At 60.3% G+C, this 15778-nt stretch overlaps 2 protein-coding genes across 2 annotated transcripts; both read right to left on the reverse strand.

Moving 5' to 3' along the window:
* Positions 1-3915: 3915 nt before the first annotated feature.
* Positions 3916-4620, reverse strand: TMDD1 (transmembrane and death domain 1). Its single transcript, XM_076360315.1, has one exon. The coding sequence runs from the start codon at positions 4618-4620 to the stop codon at positions 3916-3918; it is 705 nt and encodes a 234-aa protein (XP_076216430.1).
* A 7008-nt stretch (positions 4621-11628) lies between these two features.
* FIGNL2 (fidgetin like 2) lies at positions 11629-13830 on the reverse strand. The gene has a single exon (XM_076360411.1). The coding sequence runs from the start codon at positions 13828-13830 to the stop codon at positions 11629-11631; it is 2202 nt and encodes a 733-aa protein (XP_076216526.1).
* Positions 13831-15778: the final 1948 nt, after the last annotated feature.

The raw sequence follows: 15778 nt of genomic DNA on the forward strand, positions 1-15778 counted from the left end.
GGTTGTCTTGGTGTCCCAATTATTTGACTGGTTGCATTCTCCTTCCCCTCCATCTCCTCCATACTTCTTTCAAGGCTGTTTTAGCGTGGTTTTATCTAAAGCATGCGGAAGAGAGCAGAGTAAGTCGCAGTAGAAGCTGTTGGAAGGGAATTTGGTGTTGTTTGGTGTTGGGGCTCCACGGGTGCCTGGAGGACACGGCTCAGCCTTGCTCTCCGTCCTGAGCTGCCCGCCCTGGGTCCGTGGGGACCGATGCTGTCGGGGGTCAGTGTCTGCGGGGGGCTCCTGTCTCTGGGTCAGGTAGGTGCCCTTTGGCAGGTCGAGCGGGACCTGCAGCAGCGTGACCTGGACGCGTCCCTTGCTCCACGCACAAAGGACGGCTCTGCTGCTGCTGCTGCCCACGTTGGACCTGCTCTGGCGAGGGAGGACTTCGCTCTGCAGTGCTTAACCCTGCAACCCCTATCCCTTGCACTAAAAGTCACTTAAAAAGACGAGCCAAAGCAGATGTAGAGTCGCCAGCGAGCTGTTCCCCAGCAGCCGCCTGCCCTTGGCCATGCAACGTCAGGGCAGGTCGGGAGCCGGCAGCTCCCGTGCATGGACAGTGCTGGGGGACCTCCGGCTGCAACCCTCGCTTGAGCACATCACTGCAAGGCGGCAACTTCACGTCCCCGTTCTCAGCTTGCTTTCTCCAGAATCGATACGTAGCCAGTGGGGTCCCGTGTGCAGTGGCAAGGACTGGTCAGTGGGGACCTTACCCACGCTTGGGGCACAAGCCCACGTGCTCCCAAAGCACGGGGTCCTGCTGCTCAGTGTTGCTGAAGGGCCCTACATTGGGTGAAGGTGACCTGTACGCCCGCACCCCACCGTCAGCCCATCGTCCTGTCCAGCTTCTCCCACTTTTGACCCAAAGGGCTGAGCAGGACACGAGCTCCAGGTATTGCCTCTGCCTCGCTGGAGGGCAGGATTTAACCTGAAGTTGTTGCAAGTCGAATGGCCAAGGTATCGCTTTGAAATTATTTTTCCTATTAGAGTTTTGGTCCAATTTATTCAACAAACGTGGATTTTGCTGCTCAGTTAAGGCCGGCTGGCTTAGCAAACCGCTGGCACTGCAAGACACGGAGCGTGGCTGTGCTGTCCTGCGCCTCACCGGGTCAATGTGTCACACAAAGACCACAACACTGGTTTGATTTTTTTAAAAATGAGTAAAGTCAAGCAAAAATCATTTCCCCTTTGCCAGTTTGCTGCATGTTGTAATTTTAGAGAGACGTGTGTGTGCATGAGGGTGTCTCCTACGGTAAAAGTGCAGCCTCGTGCTCGGCGCAGGGCACAGGGAAGGAGGACTCCCGCCTGCCGCCTGCCCCAGTTCTACCCATCTGTAAATTGGGTGTCTCGTTCCCTACCTCACAGGGGTGTTGTGAGGCTTAATTAGCGACCGAGTGTAACGCACCGAGAATCGGAGGCACCGAGGCGCGCGCAGCCGGAGCTGGGCACCGGCGGGGAGGGGGGTGCGTGACAAAAATGCTGCTACAAACATCCTGAACCGCACGGCTCCAGCCGCCCACCTTCCCACCGGGGCCAGAGCTGGCTTTCCACTTTCCATAACCTGTTCACAACACTGGTTCTTTTTTCCCCCGTGCTGTACTTGCTCCCCACTTTCACTCCTAGGTTTTATTCTCAGTTCTGTTTTACATGAAGAAAGGAGGGGGCTGAAGCTGGCCGGGGGAGGGAGGGAGGAGGAACGTGACAAAACAGCGGGCTGGGAGTTTGATGGCTGAACTTTGAGTTCCTTTGTACTGTACATCTTTTTACTTTGGAATTTGCAATAAAGAGGTATGTCCATCTTGTTTTAACAACTTCTCCTGGCTGCCCTGTCATTCTGTTACCTTTGCGCAGCAGCAACCACCCTCCCTGCATCCCCGAAGGCCCACCGTCCTCAGCTCAGACGGGTCATCGCTCCCGCAGGAGTAGAAACCAGCAGTGGAGGCAGGACTCCTGCGGTGGCTTTACAAAGTCAGGCTGATCTGAAGCGTGGACGTCCAGATCCAGCCCCTGCCCTGAAGGAGCACCTGGGCTCCTCATCCAGGGGGGGGAAAAGTCACTGCTTCGAAACCCACATGGTCTCGACGCAAAGCTCATACCAGCCCTAGCAGGGCGTATTCAGGCTTTTTTGTGCTTTAGGGAGGCCCAGTGCTAAATTGCGTTAGCGATGTATGCTGCTGCAACCGCTCTGCGTGCGCTTCCTTGCATTAGCCTACCCCTGCAAATGCACACTGCTCCAGGGAGACCTGCAACCCCTGAGCAGCATCTTTGGCTATCAGCGTCCATCCCTCCTTCCGCTCCAGAGTAAACGCCGTTGTCCCTTACAGCTCTAACACCATCAGCCACACAGCAATCCTCCGAGCTCTGATCCCGCCATCCCACCAGCACTGGGCTATGAGCTGCTCATCGGGCTCCCCGTGGCCGAGGCAGACGTGCCGCAGCACGGGAGAACGGCGTGGCAGATGGCAAAACAGCCTTTCCCCCCCCAGGAGCTGCGATTCCCACGCTGGGGCCGGCAGCAGCATGAGTGGGGCGGCCGCTGAGCCCTGACCTTCACATACGGTCAGGAGCCGCCCCGAGAAGAGCATCTCTGTGCCAGGAACTGGCTGCGCTGGTGCTTCAGGAAACAGCACTCTTTAAGGGCAGCGGGTACAGTTTCATTTAGGGAAAAAAAAAAAGTATTTTAACTGTTTTGCTTGTCTTTTAAAGCCACACTCGGACCTATTTGTCCTTCCCTTTCTTCTCCAATACTTGCATGCCACTGCTAGCTGGTTGGATTGATGCAAGCCATTTCTTGATACAAAATACAGGTTTTCGTTCTAATTACAGCAAGGCAGATGGCTATAATCAGATCCAAAGCACTCTGGGTCCCCACACACGCCCCCTTTTCATTGCACTGGTTTGATTTCAGTGGTGGGGAGAGGCCGCAGACACTCCAGGACAGCAGAGATGCTGCAGCGGGGGAGCGGGGATCCCCGCCGGGCACAGCCAGACCTGGCAGCATCACCTGGGGACCTCCAGTTTTTGCGGTTTTAGGACTACGCACACACAAAAAGCCAGCGAGGCATCTCAGTGCCATGTGCAAATGGTCGGATATTTGCAGTTTTACCTGTGCGGCCGCTTTCTCCAGTGGGTCGCATCCTGCCCTCCCCGGCCCCGTCAGCAACACAAACCCCATCCGAGCCTCGCTGTAACACACAGCCTGTGGTTTTTAGTTACTTCACGGGAGTTCCTTGGCTAAGAAATGGAGGGGAAAAACTACACCCGCAGTAAGAGACAGACCAAGAAGGGAGCGAAGCCCCCAGACTGTCAGCAGCTTGGATGGCTCCTCGGCACACCCAGCTCCTGGCTTCAGGAAAGCCAAGGTTGTTGTCCAGGACAACTCCAAGCAGCACAAAACACCTCTACCGCAACACCGAGTCAGGTCACTGGTGTTATAATTAACCTCTCTCCCATGAATAATTAACCCCGGGTGCTGGCTTAGCTAATAACCCAGCAGAGAGTTTTTGTCCCCTTCCAGCTGGGGGGGGGGGGGGCAGGGAGACTGGGAGGTGGGGAGACCCCCACCCTGGGGCATGTGGGGCTGCAGCGAGGACTTGGCCAAGGGGGCTCTGCCCGGCTCCGTCCCTGCCGTAGGGCGCTCTGGCATCCAGCGACAACCGGGGACATCTCCAGCGCAGCCGGGGATGATGGGGATGGCTGGTGGACATCCAGCCCTGGATGCTCCAGCAGGACCTGAGCCAAGGATGGGACCCTCCCTGCCCGGGAGAACACACGGGGTCGGTCTCTGGATCTCAGCCCCTCCATGAGGCTTTATTGAGTCTCGTTTTCCCTCCAGCAGCTTCTGGGAGGTGCTCCAGTTTGGGTGACATCCCAATTTCAGGTGGCGTCCGAGCCCAGCGTCCAGCGGCAGGAGTACACGGCGGCTGCAGCGAAGAGGACGGAGGCGAGGAACCCCCCCAGGACACCCGAGACCACGGGGCCGACCCAGCCCAGGAGGCTGCGGGTGTACGGGGGGGGCAGCCGCCTCTCGAAGCTCAGGTCCCCCAGGTCCCCGGCCAGGGCCCTCCTGCCCCGCACCCCACCATGCTGCTCGCCCTCCAGCAGTAGGGAGGAGGTGAGGTGCTGCACGGTACGGCCGTACTCCTCCACGTTCCTCCGCAGCTCCAGGCTCCTGTCCTGGTTCAGGTTTTTCCCCAGCTCCCGGGCGATATCGGGGCGCCCAATTTGGCGGAGGCCACGGGCCAGCTGGTCCCAGGTCATCACCTCTCCTGCTGTCCCCAGCCAGTCCTGTAGAGCCTCCAAGCATCCCGTGAGGCCACGAAGGTCCCGGCGGCGGCGGGGGCGGATGGGGTTGTTCTCCTCAGAGAGCCTCTCCAGCTCTCGCTCCCCCAGGTCCTCGTTGGGCCCCGCCAGCCGCCCCTGGAGCTGGCGGCACTCAGAGGGAGACAGGAGCTCGGCGATGCGGCTCATGGTGTGACGGCCCACACTGGCCGCCACCGTGTCCTCACACCAGCCGCCCACCACCAGCAAGAGCAGGATGAGTCCCACAGGTGCCAGCATCGCTCGGGAGCCCCTTGGCATCAGGGTGGCCCAGGACTCTCCTCCCCTTCCCCCCAGTCTGACCTCACAAGCCGGTGCATTCCAGGGACGCATCCCTTGTCCGCCCAGCGCATCATCCCATGTCACCCCCCAGGACTGAGTATCTCCTGTCCGCACTGCTGTGCCCCAGCTCAGCCCCTCGCCTCCGGCCTGGCATCCCTCCCCGCATCCCTCCCCTTCCCGGTTCAGCCCATCTGAGCAGTCCATTTGGGCACCGAACGCTCGCAGGACGGGGACATGGGGACAGACTAAATGGTCCCTCGATTCCCAGCAGAGCCAAACCAAAGGGCTGGAAATTTAATGCTGTCTGCGAGGGCCTTCAGGGCACCTTCACCAGTGGCAGCGATGTCTGTCTGTCCGTCCGTCCGTCCATCTATCCATCCATCCAGGCACATCAGCTTTTGCTTCCCGTGTCCTGGCCCGTGGGACTCAGCTCTGTTGGGTCTGTCTGGCCTCGGCAGGTGCCATCATCCCTGCCGGCACTTTTGTGAGAGCGGGGATGGCTGCTGCTCCCCTGGGACATCTCCGCCACCCTCCTCCAATCTCCCGAAGGCCCCAAGGCAAAGGCAGCAGCTCCCCTTTCCCTCCCCAAGGAGCGGGTACGGAACACCCGCACAACCCACTGGGAACCTGCGTTTTCCTCTCCCACCCCAAATCGCTGGAGCAGAGTCAAGTTTAACCGAAGCGGTTTTGCTCGGGGACTGGGCGAGGACCCCATAACCACGAGGTGGCAATGCAGCCCCGGCCACGCACCGCCAGCGCACCCTGGTTTTAATCAGGGTGGTGATAAAGCTGTGATTTCCCCAGATGTCCCCAAAGAGCCGCAGTGCAGAGGCTCAGGCCACGGGGCTGTGCCGGGACCGGGGCCGTGGTCGGTACCCGGGGCTGTACCGGGGCTGGAGGAAGCAGCCAGGACCAAAATGCAGGAGAAGGAGCAATTCCCTGGCCGGGAGGTTTGCATGAGCTCACGTTATGAGGCTCCATCCTCCGTCGCTGCCTTTTGCCTCTCCCGGCTCCGTGTGGCATTTGCTTCCTCCAAGCAGCAAAGCTGCTGGAGGTGTCGGTGCCCGAGGGCTCATCCTGCCACGAGGATATTTAGGACCCTGATCAAGACGCCTGCGATGGACAGGCCTGCTCCAGGGGCGGAAAGCCACAGCACCACAGCTCCAAAAAGCATCCCATCTCCCCAGGATGGCTAACGGGGCTGGTGGGAAGGGGCCCGTGCAGCTCCTTCGGGAGCATAAATACAGAGAAGATGGGGAACCGCAGCTGCGGAGCCCCAAACCCGCCGAGCAAATGCCTCCTGCTGCAGCTGCCTCGCCAGGGTGGGGTTTTGGGGTAAGGACGGGTCCTTCTCCCCCATGCCGAGGTCACAGCTCCCTGCCCTGGCCCTGCGCCACGGGGACTCGCTGGAGGGTTTTCCAGGAGTTTCTGCCTTGTTGAGAGCTGACCTGTGGCATCAAACGGGCTCAGAACTGCCCAGTTTCCCTCATAAACCCCCTGGCTATGAGCCCGGCACCCAGCCCGAAAATGAACAAATTCTGCATGAAAAGACCAAACCCAGCCAGGGACAGCGGCCACGACACAGGCTTTTCTAACAAGACCAGTTTTTTTCCTCGCTACCCTTATTAAATCTTGCTACGGAAGGTAACTCTTAAACATGCAAACCCCTGCTCGCTGCTCCGCTCCTGCTGCCACACGAAGGTGGGTTCCTTCTCCTGCAGCCCTGATGGGAGAAGCGGCGCTGAGCACATGGTCCCGGATGGGTTTTGCCAGCCCCATCCCGGTAACGTTCAATTTTGCACCGATGACGGGGAGGTTTTTTTCCCTAAGGATGCCAGATTCCAGGACTAACACCACTGCTGCCATCATCTTGCTGCTGCCACCCCTGGAAATGCTCCTCCCCATACTCGCTGCCAAAAGATTTGGGAGCGTCTCTTGGGGAGGTCCAGGCAGTGCCGGGAGGGTCCACGGAGGAGCTGGGACCATCCCCTGGGTCTCCCCAGGAGGAAAACGCAGCCAGGGCAGATGCACCAGGCCAACGGGGCAGGAGGAAACACTTGTGTGTGTCCCACCGTGCCGGCAAAGAGGACAGCGGGTGAGCGGCACACGTGGCCGGGCTGGGGAGGAATGCCAGGAATGCCGGCGCCTTTAGCCCAGCATGTCCCACATAGGACTTGGCCTGGATTTGGGGAGAGCAGGCAGGTTTCACGAGTTTTGTGGAATCGAGTCTCTGAAAGGTCAGAGTCCAGCTGCAAATTCATTTTAACAACCTGAGATGCCGGGAAGCATCTGCCTTGCCTCCCTGTGCCGGCAGATCCCAGCTAGGGCCAGCCCACGGCCAAGCCTGGCATTTTCCCCGGCCAGGCAGGATAACCAGCTTGGATGCTGCAGCGCAGCCCTGGCAAGGGGCTCCCCGTCCCCATCTCCCCGTCCCACTGCCGTGGGGCTTTGCTCACGGACGGAGACCCTGTGCCGGCTACCTCCGGGCTTGGCAACAAAAACAACCACCACTGGCCGCGGCTGAGACTGGCCAGACCAGACTGGCCTGGTGCTGCCTGCGATCACCGGCCGAGGCGAACCCCAAACCACGGGGCCGGACGAAGCAAAGTTGCGAAGTGCAAACAGCGTCTGCAAGGCTCGGGAGCGGGGCAGGGATGCACACAGCGTCCCTTGCAGCAGGTGGAGAGGAGCTGAGCCTCCCTTTGCTGGAGGAGGAGGAGGAGGAGGAGGAGGAGGTAGGAGCCTTCCTCATGTTTTCCCAGCTCGTGACTCCGCAGCCCATCCACCAAGTAATTTATTCATAGCGCAGTAACCTCAGGGGTCCTGATAAAAGGCCGGAGCTGTCGCATTGTTCTGGATGTGCCAGCACCAGCACAAAGGCTCCGGGCACCTCCCGGCCACTGGCCAGGGATGCCACCAGGTCCCCTCCCGTACGGGGGGGGGCTACGGCACCCAATTCCTCGCCCTCCCACCCACTGAAACACCCTGAAGCCACCGCACTAATTGCCACAATTATTTCTGCTCTGGGCCACAGGGCCCCTCTCCAGCGGGCTGCGTGCCTGCTATTGCTAATGAGCTTGACTCCTGAGCTGGGTGCAGAGGCAGAACCCGGGGGGAGCGGGGGGGGGGTACGTTTATTAGCCTGGCCGAGGTGCTTGAGAAAACAAACAAACAAGCAGCAGCGGGCTGGGAGACGCTTTTCCCCTTACCGCCATTAATAACTGCAGCAAAGGGTGAAAAATCCATCCCTGCGGCACGGCCAGGGTCCCGCAGGGATGGAGGGAGCCGGGTCCGGTCCCACGCAGCCACCAGGGATGAGTGTCCCCTCCTTTGGGGTCACAGCGACGCTGGGGGATGGGGACGACGCGTGGGGCTCGGGTCAGGGCTGCTGGCTTTCCACGGCTGGCGTGCACGGAGCTGTGCTGCCGGCCGGAGCTCGCGGCGAAATGTTTCTGGTTATTGACACACAGAGCCCGGCCATCAGCCGGACGCTGGGATCCACGCCTGCGGCGGAGCTAGAGGGGCCGCGAGCGCGCTTGGATTGCTGGGAACACGTGGGAACATCGACGTGGGAAACCCTCCCCACGGCACCTGGGGAAAGGTGCAGCCACGGAGATCGGCAGGGCAGTGCCGGCATCCGCAACGGGGGGCATCCGCAACGGGGGGCATCCGCAACGGGGGGCATCCGCAGGGATCCCCCATTGCACACTCACAGCGGCGACAAAGTCGCAGCCTTCGCCACAGCTCCCACCGCAGCCGCGCTGGTCCCGACCGGAGCGAAGCACCTCTCCGCTCGCTCAGCATCGCTCCTACAACTCGGAAGCTGCACCGGCCATGGGGGGACTCATTAACTGAATTAACTGATTTCAGGATACAAAGTTGTCCAAGCGTATAGCTTAACACATAAAAAAAAGAAACCAGGATGAGGATGCACGAGCCTCCAGATAAATGAATACCGTGTAATTCATGAGTTATATGAAACTTTGAGAAATAAACGGCGGGGGAGCAGCAGTGCTCGATGCAAGTAATTCAGCTTAAAAAAGCTAAAAATTCAACCCAACTGACAAAATTAACCCAGTACCAAACCCGAGCCAGCCCAGACACTACAGAGCAAAGCTCGCAGCCCAGCAGCGCAGGCAAACCCCCTCCTCGCATCCCCCAGTCCCCCCTTCAGCCCCCGCAGCCGCCCCTCGTACCTGCAGGTGCTGGATGGGTCCTCGCTGGCAGCAGCCAAACCTGCCTCAGCCCCCCCTGAGCCCCCAGGAGCCGGGGGGGCCTTTCCAGCAGGGACCCCTCCTCAGCGGGACCCCAGTGCCCACTGCCCCCAGGCAGCTCCTCCCGGTGCCTCTGCCCTAACAAGGGGAGGGGGCACACCCGGACCCCCACCCAACACCCCTGACGAGGGCAGGGGAGGGGAGGGGAGGGGCACACCCGGACCCCCACCCAACACCCCTGACGAGGGGAGGGGCACACTCAAATCCCCACCCACCCACCCAACACCCCTGATGAGGGGAGGGGCACCCTCAGGCCCCCACCCAACACCCCTGATGAGGGGAGGGGAGGGCTGAGGCTCTGCCCTTCCCCTGGCTGCAATACCCCTCCCCGCACCCCCCATCCCTGCAATATCCCCCCATGTCCCTCCTGTCCCCTGCAACACCCCCCCCAAAGCCCCCCCCCCAATGTACCAGCTCCCCCCCAGGGGCTAAAAAAGCCGGGGGGGGGGCGAGGGCTGGGAGGAGGCACCGCAGGCTCTCAGCCGGGCGTTCATGTAATCTCTTTAATACTGTGTAATACTTTTCTTTTTAAAATACAGCATTTCTTGAGGTAGACCATTACAGTTCAAAAGCATTTCTTTTTCAGACATTAATAAGACATGAATTAAATACTTTCATGTACAATATGTTGCAAAATGAGGTAGAAATGGTTACAGAGCGTGTACAAAGTCAAATATGATAATAATAATAATTAAAAGTCTTCAGGAACCCAGTACCACTTTTTGGAGGAAGGGGGGGAAGGCGTCTGCCCCGGTAATGCCCTTGGCACGCAGGCAGCTGCCCGCACGCGCCCGTGCACGCTTAAATGGGAACCTGCAAAAAAACCTGGGAAAACATCCCAAACCTGGCAGACGCCTTCGCTCCTGCGATATGGGGGGGGTGGGGGGGAAGCCCCCAGGAGGGGGTGCGTCCCCTCTGCGTGCGCAGACCCTGAGGTTATGGGGGGGCTGCTCTGAGCAGCGACCGGTGCCGGTGGGCGGCTGGGCGGCCCCGGAGCAGCTGCCTCCCCCAGTACAATATAGAGCTCTAAAAAAAAAAAAAACCAAACAAAAAAATTAATATTTTTTTTTAATTGGAAAAAAGACCCCCCACCTGGCGAGGCGAGGCGGACGGGGGGGGGCAGGTGGACGTGCAGTAGGTTCACGCTCTGTGCAACGCAGCTTTGCATCCGACGGTGGTCAGCAAGAGGAGGGGAGCTGGGCTGTGTCCCGACCCCAGCACCGCCGCAGCCCGGCCCCCCCCGGGGATGGAGCGGGGGCAAACAGCACCCGGGGCAAAGCCCGCGGCCCGCGCTCAGCCCTGCTAGACTGGGGTTTTTTGGGGGGAAAAGTGATTTCCCCAAACTTTGCGGCCACCGCCAGCTTCTGCCGGGGCTTCTCAGCGCTCAAAGGTGGCGACTGGGGTGGGAAGCCAAAAATCCCTTATTTCGGGTGAAAAGGGAGCGCCGCGCCCTCGCAGCGGCATCGTCACCAGTGTCCTCCCCAGCAAAGCCTGGACGGCCCCCGCGGCCCCATCCCCAGTGCAAGAATGACACCGGGAGGAGGATCCCCCCCGGCCCCAGCCTGCACAGGGGCGGGTGCCCCCCCCCCCGCACCCCCGGTCCCCGGCCCCGAGCCCTGGGATGCGGTGGGAGACGCTGGAGGATGACGGACCCAGCCTGATCCAAAAAGTGGTGCTAGCGACAGCTTCCAAACTACGGCACTAATACTCTTTCCGTTGAAGACACGTTACTCCACCAAACGCTACAATAACAGTGTTAAAAAAAAAAAAATTAAAATAAAATTATGGCATAATATATGTGAAAAGCACCCAAAATACATTCAACTTTCATCTTTGTAACAGCTTCAAGTTTTTTTACTTTTCTTTCTTCCTTCTTTCTGTCACCCTTTTTGGAAGCAAACGCACGAGGCAGCTTTGTCCCAGGTCTGAAAACTCTTAAAAATCTCTTTTTCCTTTTCTGAGAAGATAAAAAGAGTTTTTAAAAACACATTCTTTTTTTTTTTTCTGAGGTAATTCTTTTCCTGAGTAGTTAAAAAGAAAAAACAAAAAAATACTACATACCTTACAAAAATAAAAAACCAAGTCTAGTATATTAAACAATCTACAGCATTTTACTCCAAAACCCCCTGGTTTTGTGTCCCACCCCCCCCGCTCCCCCCCTCCCCGATCAAGGACATCGCCGCCGGGCTGCTCGCGCCACGTGCGAGGGGGCTGCTTTGCTCAGAAGATGCCCGAGGTATTTCTGTTAGGAACAATAAAAGCAATCAAAAAAAAAAAAAAATAATCGAGCCTCTGGATCGACGGGGGAGCTCGTGCATCCGACGCCGGAAAGCCGGATCCCGAGGCGCCTCCGGCCCCGCTCGCTGCATCGCTGGTCCGGGGACGGATGGACGGGAAAATAATAAATAGGTTATCCTGAGTTCAGTGGGCGACGGCTTCCGAAAAACCAAGGAGAGGAAAAGCCCGGCCGAGTCCAAAATAGTAAAGAAGAGGTATGTCGTGCTGCCGTTGGGGCTCTCCGGGGGTCTCCTGCACTTTGGGAGGAAGGGGTCTGGCCCCGGCGCGGCTCTGGGGGAGAACCGGAGCCCCCGCAGACCCCAGCCCAGCCCCTCCAAACCCTGCGTTCGTCGGCCAAATCCCCAAACCGCCCCCGGAGTCTCGGGCTGGGGCGAAGGGTCCGTCCCCGCGCCCCCGTCCCCCCGATGCCGCGCCGTCAGTGCCTGGTGCCGTACATTTTATCCCACTCCAGGAACAAGTCCAGCTCCTTCTGGGAGGCGGCGGGGCGGACCTTGCAGAACGCCTTCTCAAAGTCCTGGTAGGAGGTGGGCTGGATCTGGCCCGGCAAACCGTGCAGCGTGGTGGCCCCGGCGTGCTGGCAGAGCTGGACCAGCTCACTGCCCGAGAAGCTCTCCGTGTGCTGCACCAGGGAGGCCATCTCCCGCTCGCTCAGGCAGGAGCTCTGCTGAGCCAGGGCGTGATGGAGGATCTGCCGCCGGGCGATGCTGTCCGGCGGGGAGATATAGAACCGCTTGGCGAAGCGCCGGTGGGAAGCTTCGTCCATGCTGCCAGGCCGGGAGGTGGTCCCGATGATGACCACGTTCTGCTCGGATGAGGTAGCCACGTTGTCCAGGTAGGAGAGGAGCTGGGACTTGAGGTTGCTCACCTGGCTGCCATCCTCGCCAGCCCGGGCCACCAGCAAGGACTCGGCCTCGGTGATGAGCACCACCGCGGGCTGCCGGCAGCTGGCCACGAAGAAGACGGTCTGCAGGATCTTCTCAGCTTCGGCTTTCCAGGTGGAGAGCAGGGTTGTCCCACTGAGCTTCAGCAAGGTGGAGCCCAGCTGGGTGGAGATGCACCGGCTCAGCAGGGTCTTCCCCGTGCCACGGGGACCGAACAGCAGGATGGTGCGGGGCGGCCGGCTCACCCCGGTGTAGGCACCGGGACGCAGGATAGGCCACACCAGCTCCTCCTCGATGGTGGCCTTCACAGAGACCTGCCCAGCAATGTCCGTCCACTGCACGGGCGGCCCCCGCTCCACGATCTTGGTGTTCACCAGCTCCAAGACCAGGGGGTCAACATTCTTGGGTTGCTCCTCCACCGGCGGGCTGCCGAAGACTGGTGCTTTGGGAGGCAGCCGCAGCGGGAAGGGGGGTCCCGGCTCGGCTGCCCGCTCCCCGTTGGCGAGGGGGGGGCTGAACTTCTCAAAGGGCTCTGCCGGCCGCAGTGGAGCATCCCCGGTGCCGTAGGATGGCGAGACCATACTCTTCATTGGCTGCCCGCCATACTTGCCGGCATGCTCCTCGGCGTTCCCGGCTCCCGCCGGCCGCTTCCCAGGCTTGAAGGCCACCTGGGGGGACTCGGTGCTGCCACTGAACCCATTGCCCCGGCACTCGCCGTTGTCCGACATGGGGTAGGGGGACTTTGGCTGCTCGTAGCTGTATTTCCTATACCTGCCCTCCCCCTCATCCTCCCCGCTGGAGATGTCGAAAGCCTTCCTCTTCAGGGTGCCCGCTGCCTCGGTGCCAAGGGGCGGCACGGCCAGGGGGGCCAAGCCGGCTCCCTGGTAGCCGTAGCCGGGGACCCCGGGTGGGCGGGTGGTGGGCGGTGGGGCCGGGATGGGGGTGGGTGCCGCGATGCCAGAGGGCAGGTAGGAGGCGGAGGGATGAGGAGGGTGGATGGTCCCATAGCCCGGCTGCGGCGGGTAGCTGCCAGCGGCGTAGTTGTACATGGGGCCGGAGGAGCCGTAGCCCGGCACCAGGGCGGGCGAGGGGTGTGGGGGCTGCAGGAGCCCCGAGCCGTGGAGGGTGGGGGGGTGCGGGGGGGGGAGCGCTGCCGCCGGCTGGGTGCAATAGCCGGAGGGCAAGTAGGTGCCACCGTAGCCTGAGGGGTACTCCTGAGATGACCCGAGCCCGCCGGAGCCGGCAGCGGCTCCTCCGCAGGAGTTACCGGGGTACATGGGATCGGCGAGGTTGGCGGACACCACGGGGGAGCCGCCGAGCCCGATGGCCCCGCCGCTGGGGGGGACGGCAGGCGGCACCACCCCCTTGGCGCCGGGGAGGCCATCATGGATGGGGGTCAGGGGGTAGGCGCTGTCGGAGCCGTGCGCCACCGGCCAGGGCTCCCCGTCCCCCTTCTGCCCGTTAACCGGCCCGAAGGCTCCATCCCCGTAGCTGCTCAGCGCCGGGCGCTCGTAGGGCGCGTCCAGCACCCCCGAGTACTTCTCGGCGTACCTCTTGAGGAGGTTGGAGGCAGTGAGTGCGGAGATGTCGTCGTTGGCCCAGGCGTAGTTGAAGCGCTGGCGGGTGCTGGGGTAGAGGTCGGACTTGTGGGCTGGCGAGGAGGTGGTGGAGGAGACGTCAAGGTGCTGCTCCGGCCACTGGTTCAGGGACTGGGCATGCTCTGGTGACCAGTGCATCTTCGACAGACCTGCGGGGGACAGGACAGCGCAGGGTGAGACCAGCGAAACAGGGACGAGCACCTCTGTGCATTGAGTATCTCCAAAAACCGCCGCACTGCCCTGTCCTTCTGGACCACGCTGCACCTCCGGACTGCGAACACATGCTCTCAATTCTGCTCATGCTTTAAATTTCCCACGCAAAGATCCCCTTGACCACCATCGGTGCAAATATCCCCCAGGAACAGCAACCACGAGCACTTCAGAGAACGCCGCCAGCTCAAGTTTTGATGGTCACAACATCCAAGAGAATAAAATATTCAGGTTATCAAGCCACGGCAAGCCAAGGCGAAACAAACGGTGCAGCCTCCAGTGCTGTCAGCAGCGCCGCAGTGCCGAGCATCGGCACACATAGCCAGAGGACAGCCCTGCCCTGAGATGCCCCACCTGGAGCAGAGTATAATTATAATTATAATGCATATAATATTAATAGCATATTAATAGCGTGTAGCCAGGTGGCTGGGGAAATAGGGGCTGCATTGCGCACACACACACGCCCGCACATGGGAAGCAGCCCTTCACCACGGGCTGAGAGCAAACCTTTGCCGGCATCCCTGCGCTCACCCCCTGGCATCGGTGCCGGTGCCGATGGGCTGTGCGTGGCCCCACCAAAACAATTTCTCCAGCAAAGGGGAAGACAGAAACGCCACGGCCGTGTCCAGACCCACCCCTGCACCAGGGCTGCAAGGGTGGTGGGTGGGAAACGCATCCCAGGGGGCTCTGCAGGACCTGCCGGGGGTGCCCACTCACCCCACTGACCCTGCGTCACCGTCCCCACCATGTCCCTGTCACCGCATGGGGATGCCGAGGCCGGCGTCACCCTCTCTTGCTCCAGCCCCCGAATACCGGGCGGCCCCCGAGCGCCCGCAGAGGGTGCTGGCAGTGTCCCCCATCACCACCCCCGGTGCGGGTCCCCCCCCCCGTTCCCCCTTGCCCAAAGCCTCGGGGGACAGCTAAAGTAGGAGCCGGGAGGGGACCTCGTGCACCATTCACTCGCCTCTCTCAGCCTTTAAGCCACTTTGTGACCACAGCACAATTAGATTACTTAATGCTTTAATTGACTTATAATGGCATTTGTACTTCCACTTTGGATATCAAACTTACACAAGAGGATTTAAATGGCGGCTTTGCGTGGCTTTATCCGGCATCCTCCCTGCATTTACTGGCCATTATTAAAGTGCTCCCGATAGATAAACATTCAGAGAGAGACAGCCACGACAGCCTGCGGGAAAGGGCCCTTCTTCATGAACACAAAGGAGAACGCTGCCCAATAAACCTGCGCTCCTGCAGCAGATTTTCCCCAAGCCGTACGCGGGGTCTGGCTGGGCAGAGAAGGGCAGAGGGGGCCCTTCCTTGCCTGCGAGCCAAAGGCATTGAGAAGCTATTAAAGGGAAAAATGAGGGTTTGGACGACTCCATGAGGAATAAGGCATTTTTTAAAAATTTTTTTTTGGAAGGAAGGAACTAAAGCACCAGGAGTTTCCACCCTTGCTCAGACCACTGTGCAGCGGTGCACGGTGTGCTGCAGGTGCAGACCGCAGCTGCTTCTGCCCCCCCAAAAAATACAGTCTGCAAACGGCCGGGGCTCGGGGGAGGAGGAGAGGGGTTTGGGAGGTGTCTGGGAGGCGGCCGATTGCTCCAGCAGCCGTCATGGCACGGGGCTCGGTGTGGAGCAGCACGGCAGGAACAAGGTGCCACCACCACGACCGGCAAATCCCGGTGGCGTTTCCAGGCTGTTTCTTCTGAAGCCAGGGAGTAGCCGCCCTCAACGGCGGCACGGACACCCTCACCCATTCCTCCTGGAGAAGGGAGGACCTGGCAGCCCACAGCTCCAGCAACTCTACGTCTGTCTTCTCCTGTGATACAGCAGCTTGATTTCCGAGGACAACGCACCCCGAGGACAGACACAA

This window comes from Aptenodytes patagonicus, chromosome 27, assembly GCF_965638725.1.
Source record: "Aptenodytes patagonicus chromosome 27, bAptPat1.pri.cur, whole genome shotgun sequence".
NCBI classification, from domain to species: domain Eukaryota; kingdom Metazoa; phylum Chordata; class Aves; order Sphenisciformes; family Spheniscidae; genus Aptenodytes; species Aptenodytes patagonicus.